Below are 14,745 nucleotides of genomic sequence, written 5' to 3'. Positions count from 1 at the left end.
GGGAAAATCCCTGCTTTATCTCTTACTTTATCTCTTACTAACTAAGTAACCTTCTGCAAGTTATCCTAATCTCCCTGTGGTTGTTTCTTCATTTTGCAAAATAGGGGTACATATGGTTGTTGTGCAGATTAGATAGGTTAAGTCTCCAGAACAGTTCCTAACAGACAGTAAATCCTCAATATTAACTAGTTGTTTACAGCTCATCCTTATGTACCTAAAACAACACCACCAGTCCAGATTACCGTGGTTGCTGATATGAATTTCTCGATTCCCACTCAGTAGGAGTAACCGTTACCTTTCACAGCACAGGGAATGTCTGTCAGGCACTATATTCAATACCTTTTCTGACGTTCCAGATTTCCTGTGTGGTTCCACTTGCTTGCTCCCTGGTGTCTAGTCTGGTTCACCTGCTTCTTGTTCTAGGCTTTGTATCTAATCACTAATTTTTCTTGTTCTTATTCCTACTGTTCTGAGGAGTACTTTGTTCATTTTTTCTTTTTCTCTTTTCCATTTCTATTTTCCCTTTCTCTTTCTTCTTTCTTACAACAAAAGATATACCACCTTATTTCTGCTGTGATATTTGTTGCTTTCTCATGCAATCATATTGGTTGAAGGAAATAAAGGAGGCCCTCGAAGGGTGGAGATTATAAGTCACCACCATGGACAAAGTAATATTTTTTAGAATTGTTGGAAACTTTTTAACCCTGGACAGTAAGCATCCTATGTCTGTCTAATGCCTCAAATTGTATTCTGGGGGTGGCCTTGCTAGCATAAAGAATGACATATTATGAAATTTTTTACTTACAAATACATTCATAATTTTTCTCTGACACATACCCTTATGAACTGAGCTGAGAAGAGACTTTGAAAAGAGGCCATTTGCTTGATTTTACCTATGGTTGTCCCTAAAGTTAGTGAAATGTTTTTGACTGTGAATATGACAATGAGGCTGTTGTACATTACCCAACAGATCTCTGATGTTTAAATTTATGGAGATTTGTTTAAATTCATAAAAATTTTTTGAGAAATTTATTCCTTATACAAGAGCCTAAATATTATCAGAATACAAATTCAATTTATCTGCTCAAATTTTGACACCTTTCTATTTTGTTCATGAAGCATAAAAGTAACCTTGGACTTGTTTTTCATTTATGGACATGGAAGCATTTTTGGTCAAGGTAACAACAGATTGTTCGAATTCTTATAGTCTTCCTTATTTCCTTTATTGTTCTGTTGGGCGCAATAAGCTTTAAGCATACTTAGAGTATAAAACATGGAATATTCTTTTTCTGTTACTCAACCTAATACCAATTTTGAGTTTCCATGCCATCTCATGAATGAATATGCAGTTTTGTATCTCCCAGATAAAGTCACAGCTAAAACGGAGGCTTTTGCTTATTAAAATGATGCATTTCCTTTAGAGGCTCTCTTTTAGCTAACAGAAATTTGACTTTCTCAAATTCCAGGAGCCACAGAGAGCTCAAGGGAGCTACTTCAGGGCCTTCTGTGTCCTCTTTTCTCTCTTCTATGTCCAAGATGATCTTTTTATCTCCTGTTTTCATTCCTGGGAAAACCAAATAGTCAATTAGTCTTCCAGTCCTACTGTTTACACTGAAGATGGATCTTAAAAAACTTAAAATCTAATAATTTTGTTTTTTTCTTTAATCTTTCATAAACTTGTTCCATTATAGTGGTGGATACCAAAGTAAAGTGTAAAATTTTAGTGAGGTTGACAAAGCAAAGGGAGAAAATGAGAAATTTCAGGGCCCAAAGGAAACAAGCAAACAAAAAAATCATATATGTTTTTCTTTTTTTCTTTTGATACTGGGGCTTTAAATAGGGATACAACACTTTTTTTTTTTTTTTTTTTTTTTGAATTTTGAGGCAGGGTCTCAATAAGTTCTTTGGGGCCTCCTAAGTTGCCAAGACTGGCCTTGAACTTGCAGTCCTCCTGCCTCAGTCCTGGGTTGGCTGGGATTACAGATGTTGGATTCCTCAGACCATCTGTATAATTTTAAAACTACAAATCTTAAAAAATAAAATTTCCTAAAGGATTTTGTTTTTAAAAGATTGTCGGCCAGGCACATGCCTGTAGTCCCAGCAGCTCAGGAGGCAGAGGTAGGAGGATTGAGAGTTCAAAGCCAGCCCCAGCAATTTAGCGAGGCAGTAAGCAATTCTGTGAGACACTGTCTCTAGTAAAATACAGAATAGGGCTGGGAATATGGCTGAGTAGTCGAGTGCCCCTGAGTTCAATCCCCGGTACCTACTCCCCCGCAAAAAAAATGATTGTCTACCTATCGTATTAATGTAAAATGACCTAAAAGTTTGATCAATTTGATCAGATTCATTCATTTTAAAAAGGGCTTATAAATTATGAAAAATAATATATTTATTGTCAATTTTTGTTATTTCTTTCTATTATGAAGTGTTCCCCCTGGGGACTTGTGTCATGGTGTGTTGGGAAGATAATTGCTGTCCTCTGTGTTTGCTTTTAATTTCAAGGTCCTCTTGTCCCACTGTTAAAGTGGGCTTCCTTAAATCTTTGCTGTCCTGACTTTGTTTTTCCTTGGGCATAGCTGCTCCAGTCTAGGGAGTAACTTTAAATGGCTAAACTGAGATCTTAAAATTACCTTTTAATTATAGTAGAGCAATTATCAGGCCTTCCATTGGTATTAGCCATTAAACAACACATTTCTTACAGCATTGCTGGTCTGAAAGACAATACTCTACTGGAAGACAATTGTTTGTAAATAAGGTATTTAAATATAATATAGTTTAACTTTAGGAATCCTGTGGCTAAATTCAAAGTTTCTAAAGTTTTCTTAGAAACTAACCAAACTGAAAAAAAAAATCTCTGTCAGATGCATAGATATATTTTTGTTAAATGACAGGGGGAAAAAAAAGTTTGTGAACACACAAACATATCCACTTACCCACATGCACAAACACATACACCTCTAGAAACTTACTGAAAATGTTTTAATGACAATTAAATATCTTTTTCCACATCTGATTTATAAACCATTTCTCGGGGGGAATCAAGTTAATGAAAGGGTTTTTCTTATCAAGAGTCTATAATCTAAAGTTTGGAAAAAATAAAAAAAAATGATTATTAAACTTTCTCCCACTAAGATTTAAATGTAAGACTCTTAGCAATGATCTACCTAAACTGATGGGATTGGTCATAGCAATCTAGTTGCAAAGAAAGTAAGTGTAATTAATATATGACAACTGAGAAGGATATGTGTTGTGTTCCATTAATTGTTAAATTGGGGAGCAAAAACATTGACATTTAAGATTAAAAATCCTGAATCTAATTCTTGACTGCACCAATGAAGTCTGTACTCACATACTTTAAAGGTATTTTGATGAAATGAACAATTTGAGTTACATGGCAAAATAGTTGGAATGAATACTCACCATGTTTTTCTTAAGACTTCTAATATTTTAATTAATTTTCACTCATCTGTTCCTGTCCTATGTTTGTAGTAACATAAGTACATGAATAAAATCAGAAAGAAATTGGATAAATAAATAATAGCAATGGATTCAATGGAATATTCTGTAACCTTAAAAATTGTCTTGCAAAGTCTGCTTAGAACCACAAAAAGATACTAGCCATATAATTCTAAGTATAAATATGTAAAAGTTAAAATAATATAGTCCAAATATTATAAACCTAGTAGTTGTATTTGGTCTTTAGGTAATAATGCAGCCAATGTAGCAAATAAATTGGTTTTGTAGCATGACTTGATTTTATTTTATTGCTTTGTATTTATTTGTATATCTCTCCTTGGTGTCGGAAGGAAGGAAGGAAGGAAGCAAGCAAGCAAGTGAGCTGGTGATTAACCACTCTTTGGAAAATTTGAAATAAGAAAAATTTCATAAAAATATTGCCAATCAGAGGCAGCATAAACTTTAACCAGTGAAATGCGTATTAAATGAAAAAAAAAGGGAAGAAATCTTGAAAAAGTCAAATCTTGTTTCATATTACTTTTATTGCTTACACATATTTTGTGGTATTATCTTTTACAGAAGTAGCAAGTTAGATATAGAAACTATGAATATTTCAAAAAACTTAAAAGAAGTTGAAATCAAAAAGTATAGATTCATTGCTGAAATCTTGGACAATGCTAAAATTATAGAAAACAGAAACATACTCTCAACATTCTTAGGTAAAAAGTTCTTATTTTATTTATAGTATTTATTGGTTTTGCTTGTTTTTTTCCCTTAATTGTAATATACAGCATATTCAATTTTATATCTTTTCTCTAGAAAAATTATATGCTGCCTATAATAAACATTGGCTTGTTAAAAATCCACAAAAGTAATATTTGTAGTGAGTATATGACTCTCAAAGTGTCCTCTTTAACCTTTCCTTTAATTTTGAAAATTTTATATTTTTCCCTAATTTTTAGTGTCTTGAGTCACAGTGAACATTTATAAGCATAAAACTCTTTTAAAAAATGAGTGTTTCTGCAGAAATATTCAAAAGGGTACTACAATCTCTAAGGTGTAGAATGTGTGTCTTTTTTCTTTTTGTCTGACTGCTAGTATTAAGGCAAAAAGTAAGGAAAACTTTTTTTTTGAGGTCTGGACTCTAATTGAACTTATTTTTGGTTCAGAATGACTGAATATATGTTTCTCAAAGGAGCCTCTAATCAAAATTAATTACTCATTTTTTAAATAATTATATTTGTATAAATGCCATTAAAAACTATTCAATCTAAAAAGAAAAAATTATAATTTTATTACTGAAGTATCAAAATCTTATAAGGATGTTAAACTCAGGAATTAAATCTTTAACACAGAATTTTTATTAATAATAATAATTAAAAACAACAGCTGGTGGCTAATATTTACCATGTTAGAAATTTCATTTGCATTCTTTAATTTTAACTCTAGTGATTTGTAGTTGCATTATGACTCTTCAACAGAATTCAAACTATCTTTTACTTATCTGTTTATACATTTTGAGAAATATGACATTTTAACTGATGTGTAAAAACATAAAATTGTGCATATTAGTGGATCAACATGGAATTTTGATACCTATATACATTATAAAACGTTTAAATCTGGTTAAACATATCTATCTCTGGAATTCTCTTAAAAAGTTTTAAAATTTCATATGGAAAGATTAATTTAAAGTATTCAGTCCAACAGTTTTTTATACAATTAATTAAAAATTCTACCAGAAGACCCCCTTGTGCCTCTTATGATTATTTTCTGCCCGCTTCCAACATTATGGATTAGTTTGCCTATTTATAAAATAACAGCTTTACTAAGATATAATTCACATACCAAACAGTTCATCCCTAAAAGGGCAGAGTTCCGTAGTTCTTAGTATACTCAGAAAGTTGTGCTCAAATCACCACTAATTCCAAGATATTTCCATCTTATCCCCAAGAACCACCACTCCCTTGAGAAAATCACTCCCCATTCTCCACTCTTCCCACCCCTGGGAGCCAGGAATCTGCTTCTTTTGATTTGCCTTTCCAGGATATTGCATATAAATTTAATTATAAAATCTGTATATTTATATTTGGCTTTTTCACTTGGCATATTTTAAGGCTTCTGCATATTGTAGAGTGTATTACAACTTCCCTTTTTGTAGCTAAATGATACTAGATGTGTTGGTCTACCTCACTGTTTACTCCTTTATCATTTGGTTGATTTTTAGGTTGTTTCTACTTTGTGTCTGTTATTGATAACACTGCTATAAACATTTGTTTAAACATTTATGTGGACATATGCTTTCATTTCTGTATACTCCCTGGTCATATGGTAACTTTATTAATTATAGTCTAACCATCCTTACCTGGTTCATATGATAATTATGTATTTAACATTGCAAGGCAGTACCAGATTGTTTTCTACAGTGGTTATACTGATTTTCATTTGTACCATTAATTTTGCAATTAATACAAATCCTCACCTATGCTTGCTATTTGTCTTCATTTTGATTATAGTCATCCTATATTGGGTGTGAAGTAACATCTCAATATGATTTCAATTTGCATTATTCTGAGTACTGATGATGTTGAATATTTTAATGTTTATTGACCATCTTCATATCATCTTTAGGAAACTGTAGAAAATCTTTGCTCATTAAAAAAAAATGGGTTGTCTTCTTATTGAGTTGTAAGAGCCTTTTATATATTCTAGATAGAAGTCCTTTTTCAGATATATGATTTACTATTATTTCTCTTACTCTGTGAGTTGTTTCATTTTCTGAATGATGTCCTTAGAAGCACAAATATTTTAAGCTTTGATGATCTTTAGCTTATTTTTATTTTATCTATGAAAACTTTTGCTTAAGCCACAATCACAAAAATTTACCACTGTGTTTCCTTTTAAATGTTTTAAAGTTTTAGCTTCTACCCCAGTCTCTAATCTGTTTTGCATTGATGTTGTACATTGTATTTGGTAGGGGTCTATCTTTGTTCTTTTGCATGTGGGTGTCCTGTTGCTGTAGCACAATCTGTTGAAAAGATTATCCTTTCCTTTATTGAATTGTCTTGGTTCCTTTGTGCAAATTAAGCTAAAGAGTGTATTTCCAGAGTCTCATTTCTATTCCACAAGTCTATTTTGTATTTTTAAACTAGTACCATACATCTTGTTTCCTATAGTTTTGTAGTAAGTTGTAAAATTGGGAAATCAGAGTTTCATGACTTCATTTTTCTCTTTTCCAAGAATGTTTTAGCTATTCTATGTCCCTTGCATTTTCATATCAACTTTTGGATCAATTGTTAAAAATCTTTAAAAAAATGTCAGCTGGGATTTTGATAGGAATTGCATGGCCTCTTTAGGTCAATTTAAGGAGAAGCACTATCATCATAATGTTCAATTTTCTAATTAATGGTTATGAGATATCTTTCTATTTAAGTTTTCCTTGCATTTCCATAGATACTTTCTACTTTTCAGTGCACAACTCTTATGTTTTTTGTTAAATTTATTTATAAATATTGTATCTTTTTGGGTTATTGTAACTGTACCTTTTTGTTGAAATTCACTTAACTGGAATATTTTTGATGTTCTGTTTTGCATGTTATTTCCATTGCTCAATTCACGTTACTCCATGTAGTTGTAGTTTGGTCATTCTCATTGCTATATAGTTTTCTAGTACATGAATGTACTACAGTTTGTGTAATTTATCTTAATATATCATGTGCTTATTTCCAGTTTTGGGCTATTTTGAATATTGTTACTTTTGACATTATTGTACATGACTTTTGGTAAATAAGCATGTACATTTGTTCTGGGTGTGTTCTTATGTATGGAACTCCCAGGTCATATGGTTTCGAATGTTCAGCTATTGAAAGTACTTTACAAAGAAATTGTAACAACTTAAAGTTTCACCAGCAGTGTTATTTTTATACTAAAAATACACCACTACCACCATATGGTCTATCTTCTTCACTTTAGATATTTCCAGAATAGGTAGTGTTATCTTGTTATTGCTGAAGTTTGCATCTCGCTTATGAATAATGATGTACAACTAATTTTATTTTTTAATTGCCAATATGGATATTAACTTTAAAACAGTATTTCTTTAAGCCTTTTGTCCATTTTTCTCTTTAGTTGTCTTTTTTATATTTATTTGTAGGAGTAATTTATTTATTGTGGATATAAGTCATTAAAATAACATAACACTAGCACAAATATGAAAAATAGACCAGTTATACATAATATACTATAAAACAGATGTTTCTTAGATTGCAGTATAATTTATGAAAAACAGTGGCTCTAAATTATAGATGGTCCTTTGAATAAATATTATTGATTTACTTGATTACCTATCTGATATTATTTTCTCTCTGACACCATGTATAGATGCCATCTCAGATGAGTTATACATCCAAATATGAAATATAAAATAAAACTTCCTGAAAGATTATAGAAAAAATATTCATAACATTGGAAAAATTTTCAGAGTTCTTTAGTAGGACATAAAAAGCATTAATTTTAAATTGGAAAAAAGTGTTGTTGAGACCAATTAAACATAGTAAATTCACTTCATGAATAGGCACTACTGAATATGTGAAATGACAAGAGGTAGAGGAGGAGAGGGTACTCATAGTGTATTATTCGGCAGAGGATGTTTTATCCAGAATTCCAGCTATTTTAGATCAATTTTGATAATTTTCAAGGTCTTCGTTATAAATTCTCTGACTAGCTGGGTACAGTGGTGAATGTCTGTAATCCCAGTGATTCAGGAGCCTGAGGTAGGAGGGTCACAAGTTTGAGGCCAAATTTGACAAGGTAATGAGGCCCTATCTCAAAATGAAAAATAAAAAGGGTTTATGATACTGTTTAGTGGATAAATACCCCCAGGCTCAATCCTTATTAACAAAAAATAAGAAAACAAAAATATACCTACCTTATGATAGCGTTAAAAGTATCTTTGCCTTAATTTGATTAAGTCATTAGAGGTTATCAAGGTGAACATAATGCGTTAGATACTTATAGATTTTGAATCAACTCCTATATATTGGAAATTGCTGATCTAAGTTCTTTAATTTTCATAAATACCACATACTTATGTATAATTTGAGGATAGAAAGAACATATTAGTACTTTTGTTAATTTTTGTTTGTAATATAACTAGAACAGTACAACCAATTATTTTATTACCTAAATACTACTAAATTTCTGCAAGAAATCTTAAGTGCCAAAAGACTCCAATAGATACATTTATTAATCTAAAATTAAATTTTACATCTTTGGTTCTCGAAATTTATTTGGGTCACATAAGATTAACTTGGTTAATAAGATTAACTTGGTTAATAAGATATATTAAGGATTGCAGTAAAATATTAACATATACTCTTAGAAAAATTCATCCCATTAAAGCTGTTGTATTTGCTAAGAGAGACATTTATGAAGTTTAAGTTGCTTATTGCATATTTACTTGATTTTAATAGTCTAAGAACTTGATATAATGTCAGTTAATTTCAAGGGTTGGTTTTATTTATATTTAAATAAACATATATACATATATGTGTACATACAATTGTAAATATCATGTAGGTTGTTATTTACAAGTGTGATTATAACATTTTGGTAAATTATTTTTGGAACTCTTATTATTTTAAGTGAGCTCTGTCCATCTTAGTAAAAGCTAACTTGTATAGAACTAGATAGTTATCATGTACAATTCATTGTGATTTAAAATTTACTTTATTGATTTCTTTTTTCAATTTAAATAAACTTTGATAACAATATGATTTTAGAGAAATAATTTTTATTTGACAGACTCTAAACATTTTCCTACTTTTATGTAATACTAATTTTTTTTTACCTATTTCAGAAAATGTATGGAAAAAGACTTCTGTGACAGCTGTATCATGTTTTTATTTTGTTGCTCTTGAATCAACTGTCGATTTTAATGAATCCTACCTAATTAAAGTGGTGTGCATATTTTTCACAAGTCCACGATCAATATAATCAATTATACTTTTATATAACTGTATAGATATAATTTTTCTCAGGATGTTGGAAGGCTAATGTAATTTTTTAATGTGTTTCAGAATTGTGAGAAGCTGGAAAATAATTTTGATGACATCAAGCACACGACTCTTGGTGAGCGAGGAGCTCTCCGAGAAGCAATGAGGTAAGTCTAGGTCACCATAGCAACAGTCACAGATGTGGTAAAGAAAAAGTCATTCTTCATTATTGGGGGAACAAATGAGTTCATTGCCACCATTCAGCTCTGTTCTCTAAGGTATTAATTTGTCAGTGGAGAGACTTCCCTTGAGGCTGTACTTTGGTTTTGAAGCTGCATAAATGTTAAGCCTCAGTGCACAGTAAAAAATGTAAATGTTTAATTTGTTACTTAAAATGCTTAAGGGGTGTCTTGTTTTATATTTATACTAAACTATGTGATTGAATGAAAATATTGTTCATCTAAATTCTGCCTGTATATATAAAAAATAAACATTGTACAATGGTGGCTTAACAGTATTTCCTTCTAATTAATATTTAATTTAAAAAGAGGTACTTAAAATTTCATCTTCTATTAGATTTTATAGGATTATATTATAGTATTTTTAAAGTGATTCACATTTTCACACTATTACAAAGCATATAATTAACTTCTTTTCAAATATACTGGTCTGTAATGAGCCTGATTTTTTTTTTCTTTTTCACTTCTTAACATCACTATTTTTGAATATTTCTCTGAAATCCCCCAAACTGAATGCCTTTTAAATAATTTTCAGTGAAGCATTCTTTCAAGCCATTTGATCAGAATCAAAAAGGAGTATTTTCTTTCTTTCTTTCTTTCTTTTTTTTTTTAACTAGAGACTACAAATGTGTGAGTAGTAAGACCCATCATCCTTAGAGTTGGAAAACAACAAATGATACTGTTTTTAAAAGTTCTGAGCTTGAACCTTTGGGATTATTTACAGTATTTTTGTAAATAATTGAATATATTAATCTTTATTTTGTTTATGAAAATAAGCTTATTTTTAAAATATATTTTCTGATATCCTACTGCTCATTTTTTATGATTTTAAGTCTAACATTTTTTAAAAATAATGGTTTTGATACAATTTTGTTATTGCTCGCACACAGTTACCATATACTTTAGTTTAGAAGCTGCTCTCATTTAGCAACCTTCCTTTTACCATGCAAGCAGCAGGAGAAAGTAATTAAATTTAATAGAAGCTGCCCTCATTTTGAAGCCACTTCTATTTAAAACCACAGGGGGAGGTAATTAAATTTAATGGAAACAGTAGCTTCTACACAAAGATACATGGTACTTCTGTATAGATGATTATGATGTCACAAAAAGAGGAATAATATATTACTAGTACTGAGAAATTACCAGCTGGAGCAAGGAAGCCTATTTTATTGTTAATGTCTTTACTAATAAAAAAGGGGAAAAATAAAACTGAGTACACAATAGAGAATTTGTATCTATATAAAACATTCTCAGAAAGTTTAGTTATTGAAAATAGTCATAAATTAAAAATAAGGTCTAAAATATATTATGGAAAGGCTAATGCAGAAATTATGAATGAATTTTCCTGTTTTTCAATATAGTCTTTATTCTTTAAAACTACCACAGTGCTATAAATTGAACATTATTCTTTGCAATGCTTATAGTAATGATTCTGAATACATTAAATGTGCCTACCAATATTTATTTAGAAAACTACAATTATTTCCTGTATTTTTATATCTATTCATTTTGAAGTAAATGCAGGGATAGGAAGACAAAGAGGATGACAGCTCTCATGCTTTGAATAAAAGAACTGAAGGCCAAAAACATAAAAAGAATTGAAAAGGGGCAATGTGAATGAATGTGGATGTGAGTGAGGGAAATATAATGAATGAGGAAAGAACATGTAATCAGTGTAGGAGATTTGTCATCTAGAAAAAAAACAAATTATAGAAGAACTGAATATGAAGAGATTATTAAATTCTGCCAAATTTTGCAGTATATACCATTTTAGAACATACCAGAATGTCATACTTTTAAAAATAGTAGAGATGAACTGATGAGAAAAGCAAGTATTAATTACCTAGTTATAGTAACCTCTCAACCAACCACACTATGAGAGAAAGCTGTAGTACAGACAATTTAAATCAGAATTTAATTACATGGCTGTGAAATATACTTCTTTGCACAGGTTGCACATTTACACAGGTTGCACAGGTTGCACTTAGCACACATGGTCATGTATTTTTGGTAATGTCTGGATAACCATTGAAACAGTTTAGTAACTAATAATATTTAACAATTTAGTTTACTGTGGGTCAGACTCCTTGTTTTTTGAAAATTCAGTGAGAGATCATTGTTTTACCTGTGAGATTCAAGATTCTGAAAACAAACAAGTAAAGAAAATATGACATGATTAATAAGAGGAAAAATGCATGAAGAGACAAAATTAATTATTCTGTTACCAGTAATCAGTTTTTCCTTCTATGAAGGATTTCTGAATTGAAAAAAACACAGGGTAAAAAATTTGACCTAATTTAAAAAGATGGACAGTTTTGCAAGGGGAGGGAATAGTATAGATCGAAGGTGAGGAGGCCTGTAACTTCAAGATGTATTTCAGAAACAGCAAGTAGTCTAATGTGATGGAGAACAAGAAGTTTTTAAGGTTTTTGAATCTTATGTTTTCTCACAAAACTCATTTAAGTGGAATTTTTCTGTCAATAATATGTCTCCTTATATACCATGAACCTGTGGAGTGGCAATGGAGCAGTAGAAGGTTGACAGGGATGGCAGGGCTAACTCAGCATAGAGTGCAGTAAGGAAGTGACTGCTGAGACAGGAAGGGATAATTTGCCTAAAATCTTAGCACAGGGGCTGGTCTCAGGAAGCTGATGGAAAATGTGTTTGTTAATGTATTCTAGAGGCCAGTTACATATCTGACTTGCCTTAACAAAGAATTTAAATTATTTCAAGGAGTCAATGTGTTTTTTTAAGAACAGGAATGACCCTGTACTCTCATAGCTATTAAGGTTCTGTTATTTCTATAAGCGCAGAAAAGAGAGGATTCTGTCCTTGCTCAATTCTCTGCCACCTCATCTAGTCTCTCTTTTGGCTGGTCTGCCGTGCATACTGATCCTGTTATTTTGTTAGTATCCCAGTGCATGAATCATTTGGATCCTTCCCATGCTTCCTGGATCCCAGATGTGAGGATGTGTGGAGCCTGGAGTCCTGCTATGTAAAAATCACAAGGAAACTTTCCCTGGAATGTGCTGACTAGATAAAAAATAAATATATTAACTGAAATAGGGAGAGAGACAAAAAGAAGAGTAAAAATGAAGAAGATTTTGGTTTTCAGATGAATTTCAGACAGCTAAGGTAAATCCACATGTAAATATTCCATAGGCAGAGAGAAAACATAATTCTACAACTCAGGAAGAGGATGAGGAATGGTGTCTACTTTTGGAAATTGTTAGTATTTTGATACTTCTTGTTGCCATGGGAAGCCATGTGATTTCAAGAATAATGCATCAGGTTAGATGCCTGATCATCATCTCTCACCAGTGGAGTTCTCATCAATAGAGAGGCCAGAGTGAGCTAAACCACATTCACACACATCACACATTTACACACTCTCTTCTTAGAAAAATTAGAATAAAAAGCAGATCCATAACATAGTAATGAATGAAAAACCCAAAATAATATGTGTGATGTGACATGAAAGAGACAAAGTGATTATTTTTCTCTAAAATTGTGATTTATATCTCCAAAGCCCAGGAGGGTTAATAAAAAGCAAACAAGCAAATAAGCAACAACAATAAAACCCCCTATGGAATTTTAAGAGGGGCTTGGAATTCATTCCTAGTCTTACAAAACTTAAAAAATGGATGGGTGGATAGATAGATAGATAGATAAAATTTAAAAGAAGCAAGAAGAATTAATTAATGTGGTCATATTCAAAATAAAGGTGGAAATTTATGAGCTTTTATATGTATGAGGTATAACTAGTTAGTAGCTATAATTGATAATAGAGCTTATAAAGGTCCAAAGAAGTTATTGTATGATAAAGTACTCCAAGTCAGTTGGAGAAGTTGAATCACTCAGGAAATGGTATTAGAAGATTTTTTTTTCTTTTGGGAAGAAAAATCCCTCTATATTTTCAGTTCCCTTGTGTCAAAGCAAATCATGTATATTAAAGAGCTAAATGAAAAAACAAAACAAAACAAAACAAAATGCTCAAATCCAGTGTATAATGGAAGTAAGTATGTTTTTGAGGTTCAGTAGAGAAAGAAATGATAAACTGAAAAGTATTTGAAGAAATCAACAAGCTTTGATTACATTAAAAACTTCTGTAAATGGAAAAAATTACAAAATTAAAAGACATCAGTATACCGTATTACCATGTTTGTGACAGATTTAAAACAGAAAATAGCTCAATGGATAATTCGCAAAATATACCTAAGAAACTCTTGAAAATACTCAACTCTATTGGCAAATAAAATGTATAAATTTTGTAAAAATCCTACCAGTTTCTTGCATTTTGCTATTACTACAGTTTGGTAGGGAGGTGATTTTTGAGTGCTGCAGATAGAATGGTAAGACAGACATACATTCCCAGAGCTCATGAAGATTGGAAATTGCTGTTATGTTTAAAGAAAGGAGTGTGACAGTAAATGTTAAGCTCCTTAGAATGAACACAGAGTATCATATTATCTTATTTTCTAGAAATATACTATGTAGAAGCATAGAAATTATGGACGATCTGGATTTGATTCTTAGGGACTATAATTTTGAACAAATTGAATAAAATCTAATTGCCTACTATTAAAGAAACAAAATATGTGCACAAATACTCACGTATATATGATAAATTTTCGCACATTTCCTTCTCTTTCTGGACATGAAAATGACCTTTAACATGGTATTTTTAATGACACAAGAATTTCTGTGTTATAAAATTCGATGAAAATACTAAGAAACACAATTACGTATAGAACATGATCTTAACTGAATAAACAGAAGAGAGAGAGAGAGAGAGAGAGAGAGAGAGAGAGAGAGAAAAGGATAGGAATGAAACATAGTCATTACATCTGGGTGATGGGCATATAGATACTTTTTTTTCAGGCTTATACTTCTCTTTAAAAAAATATTCTGTAAGGCAATATATTTGAAAAAATTAGAAAAACAGTGACAAAAATAAAAAAGAACAGATATGAAACAGATATTATGAAAGAATCAAATCTGAGACTCCAAGTAATTTTAGGCAATTAAGTTTTAATTGTCTTCTGTAATAGGATCTA

General features: G+C 31.0%; 1 protein-coding gene across 1 annotated transcript in view; it reads left to right on the top strand.

Annotated features, from left to right (window-relative positions):
• The window catches only part of Dpyd (dihydropyrimidine dehydrogenase), an 822,495-nt gene that overhangs the window by 92,629 nt on the left and 715,121 nt on the right, over window positions 1-14,745 (top strand). Inside the window, exon 3 of the mRNA XM_046462335.2 lies at window positions 9,534-9,616. Within this exon, the coding sequence (XP_046318291.1) occupies window positions 9,534-9,616 (83 nt within the window). The remainder of the gene's footprint in view (window positions 1-9,533; window positions 9,617-14,745) is intronic.

Source organism: Marmota monax, unplaced genomic scaffold, assembly GCF_021218885.2.
Source record: "Marmota monax isolate L192 unplaced genomic scaffold, Marmota_monax_Labrador192_F-V1.1 WCK01_AAM20220418_F8-fsc00070, whole genome shotgun sequence".
Classification (NCBI taxonomy): Eukaryota; Metazoa; Chordata; class Mammalia; order Rodentia; family Sciuridae; genus Marmota; species Marmota monax.
Note: the sequence above shows the minus strand (reverse complement) of the source record. Positions and strands in the feature narration are given on the sequence as shown.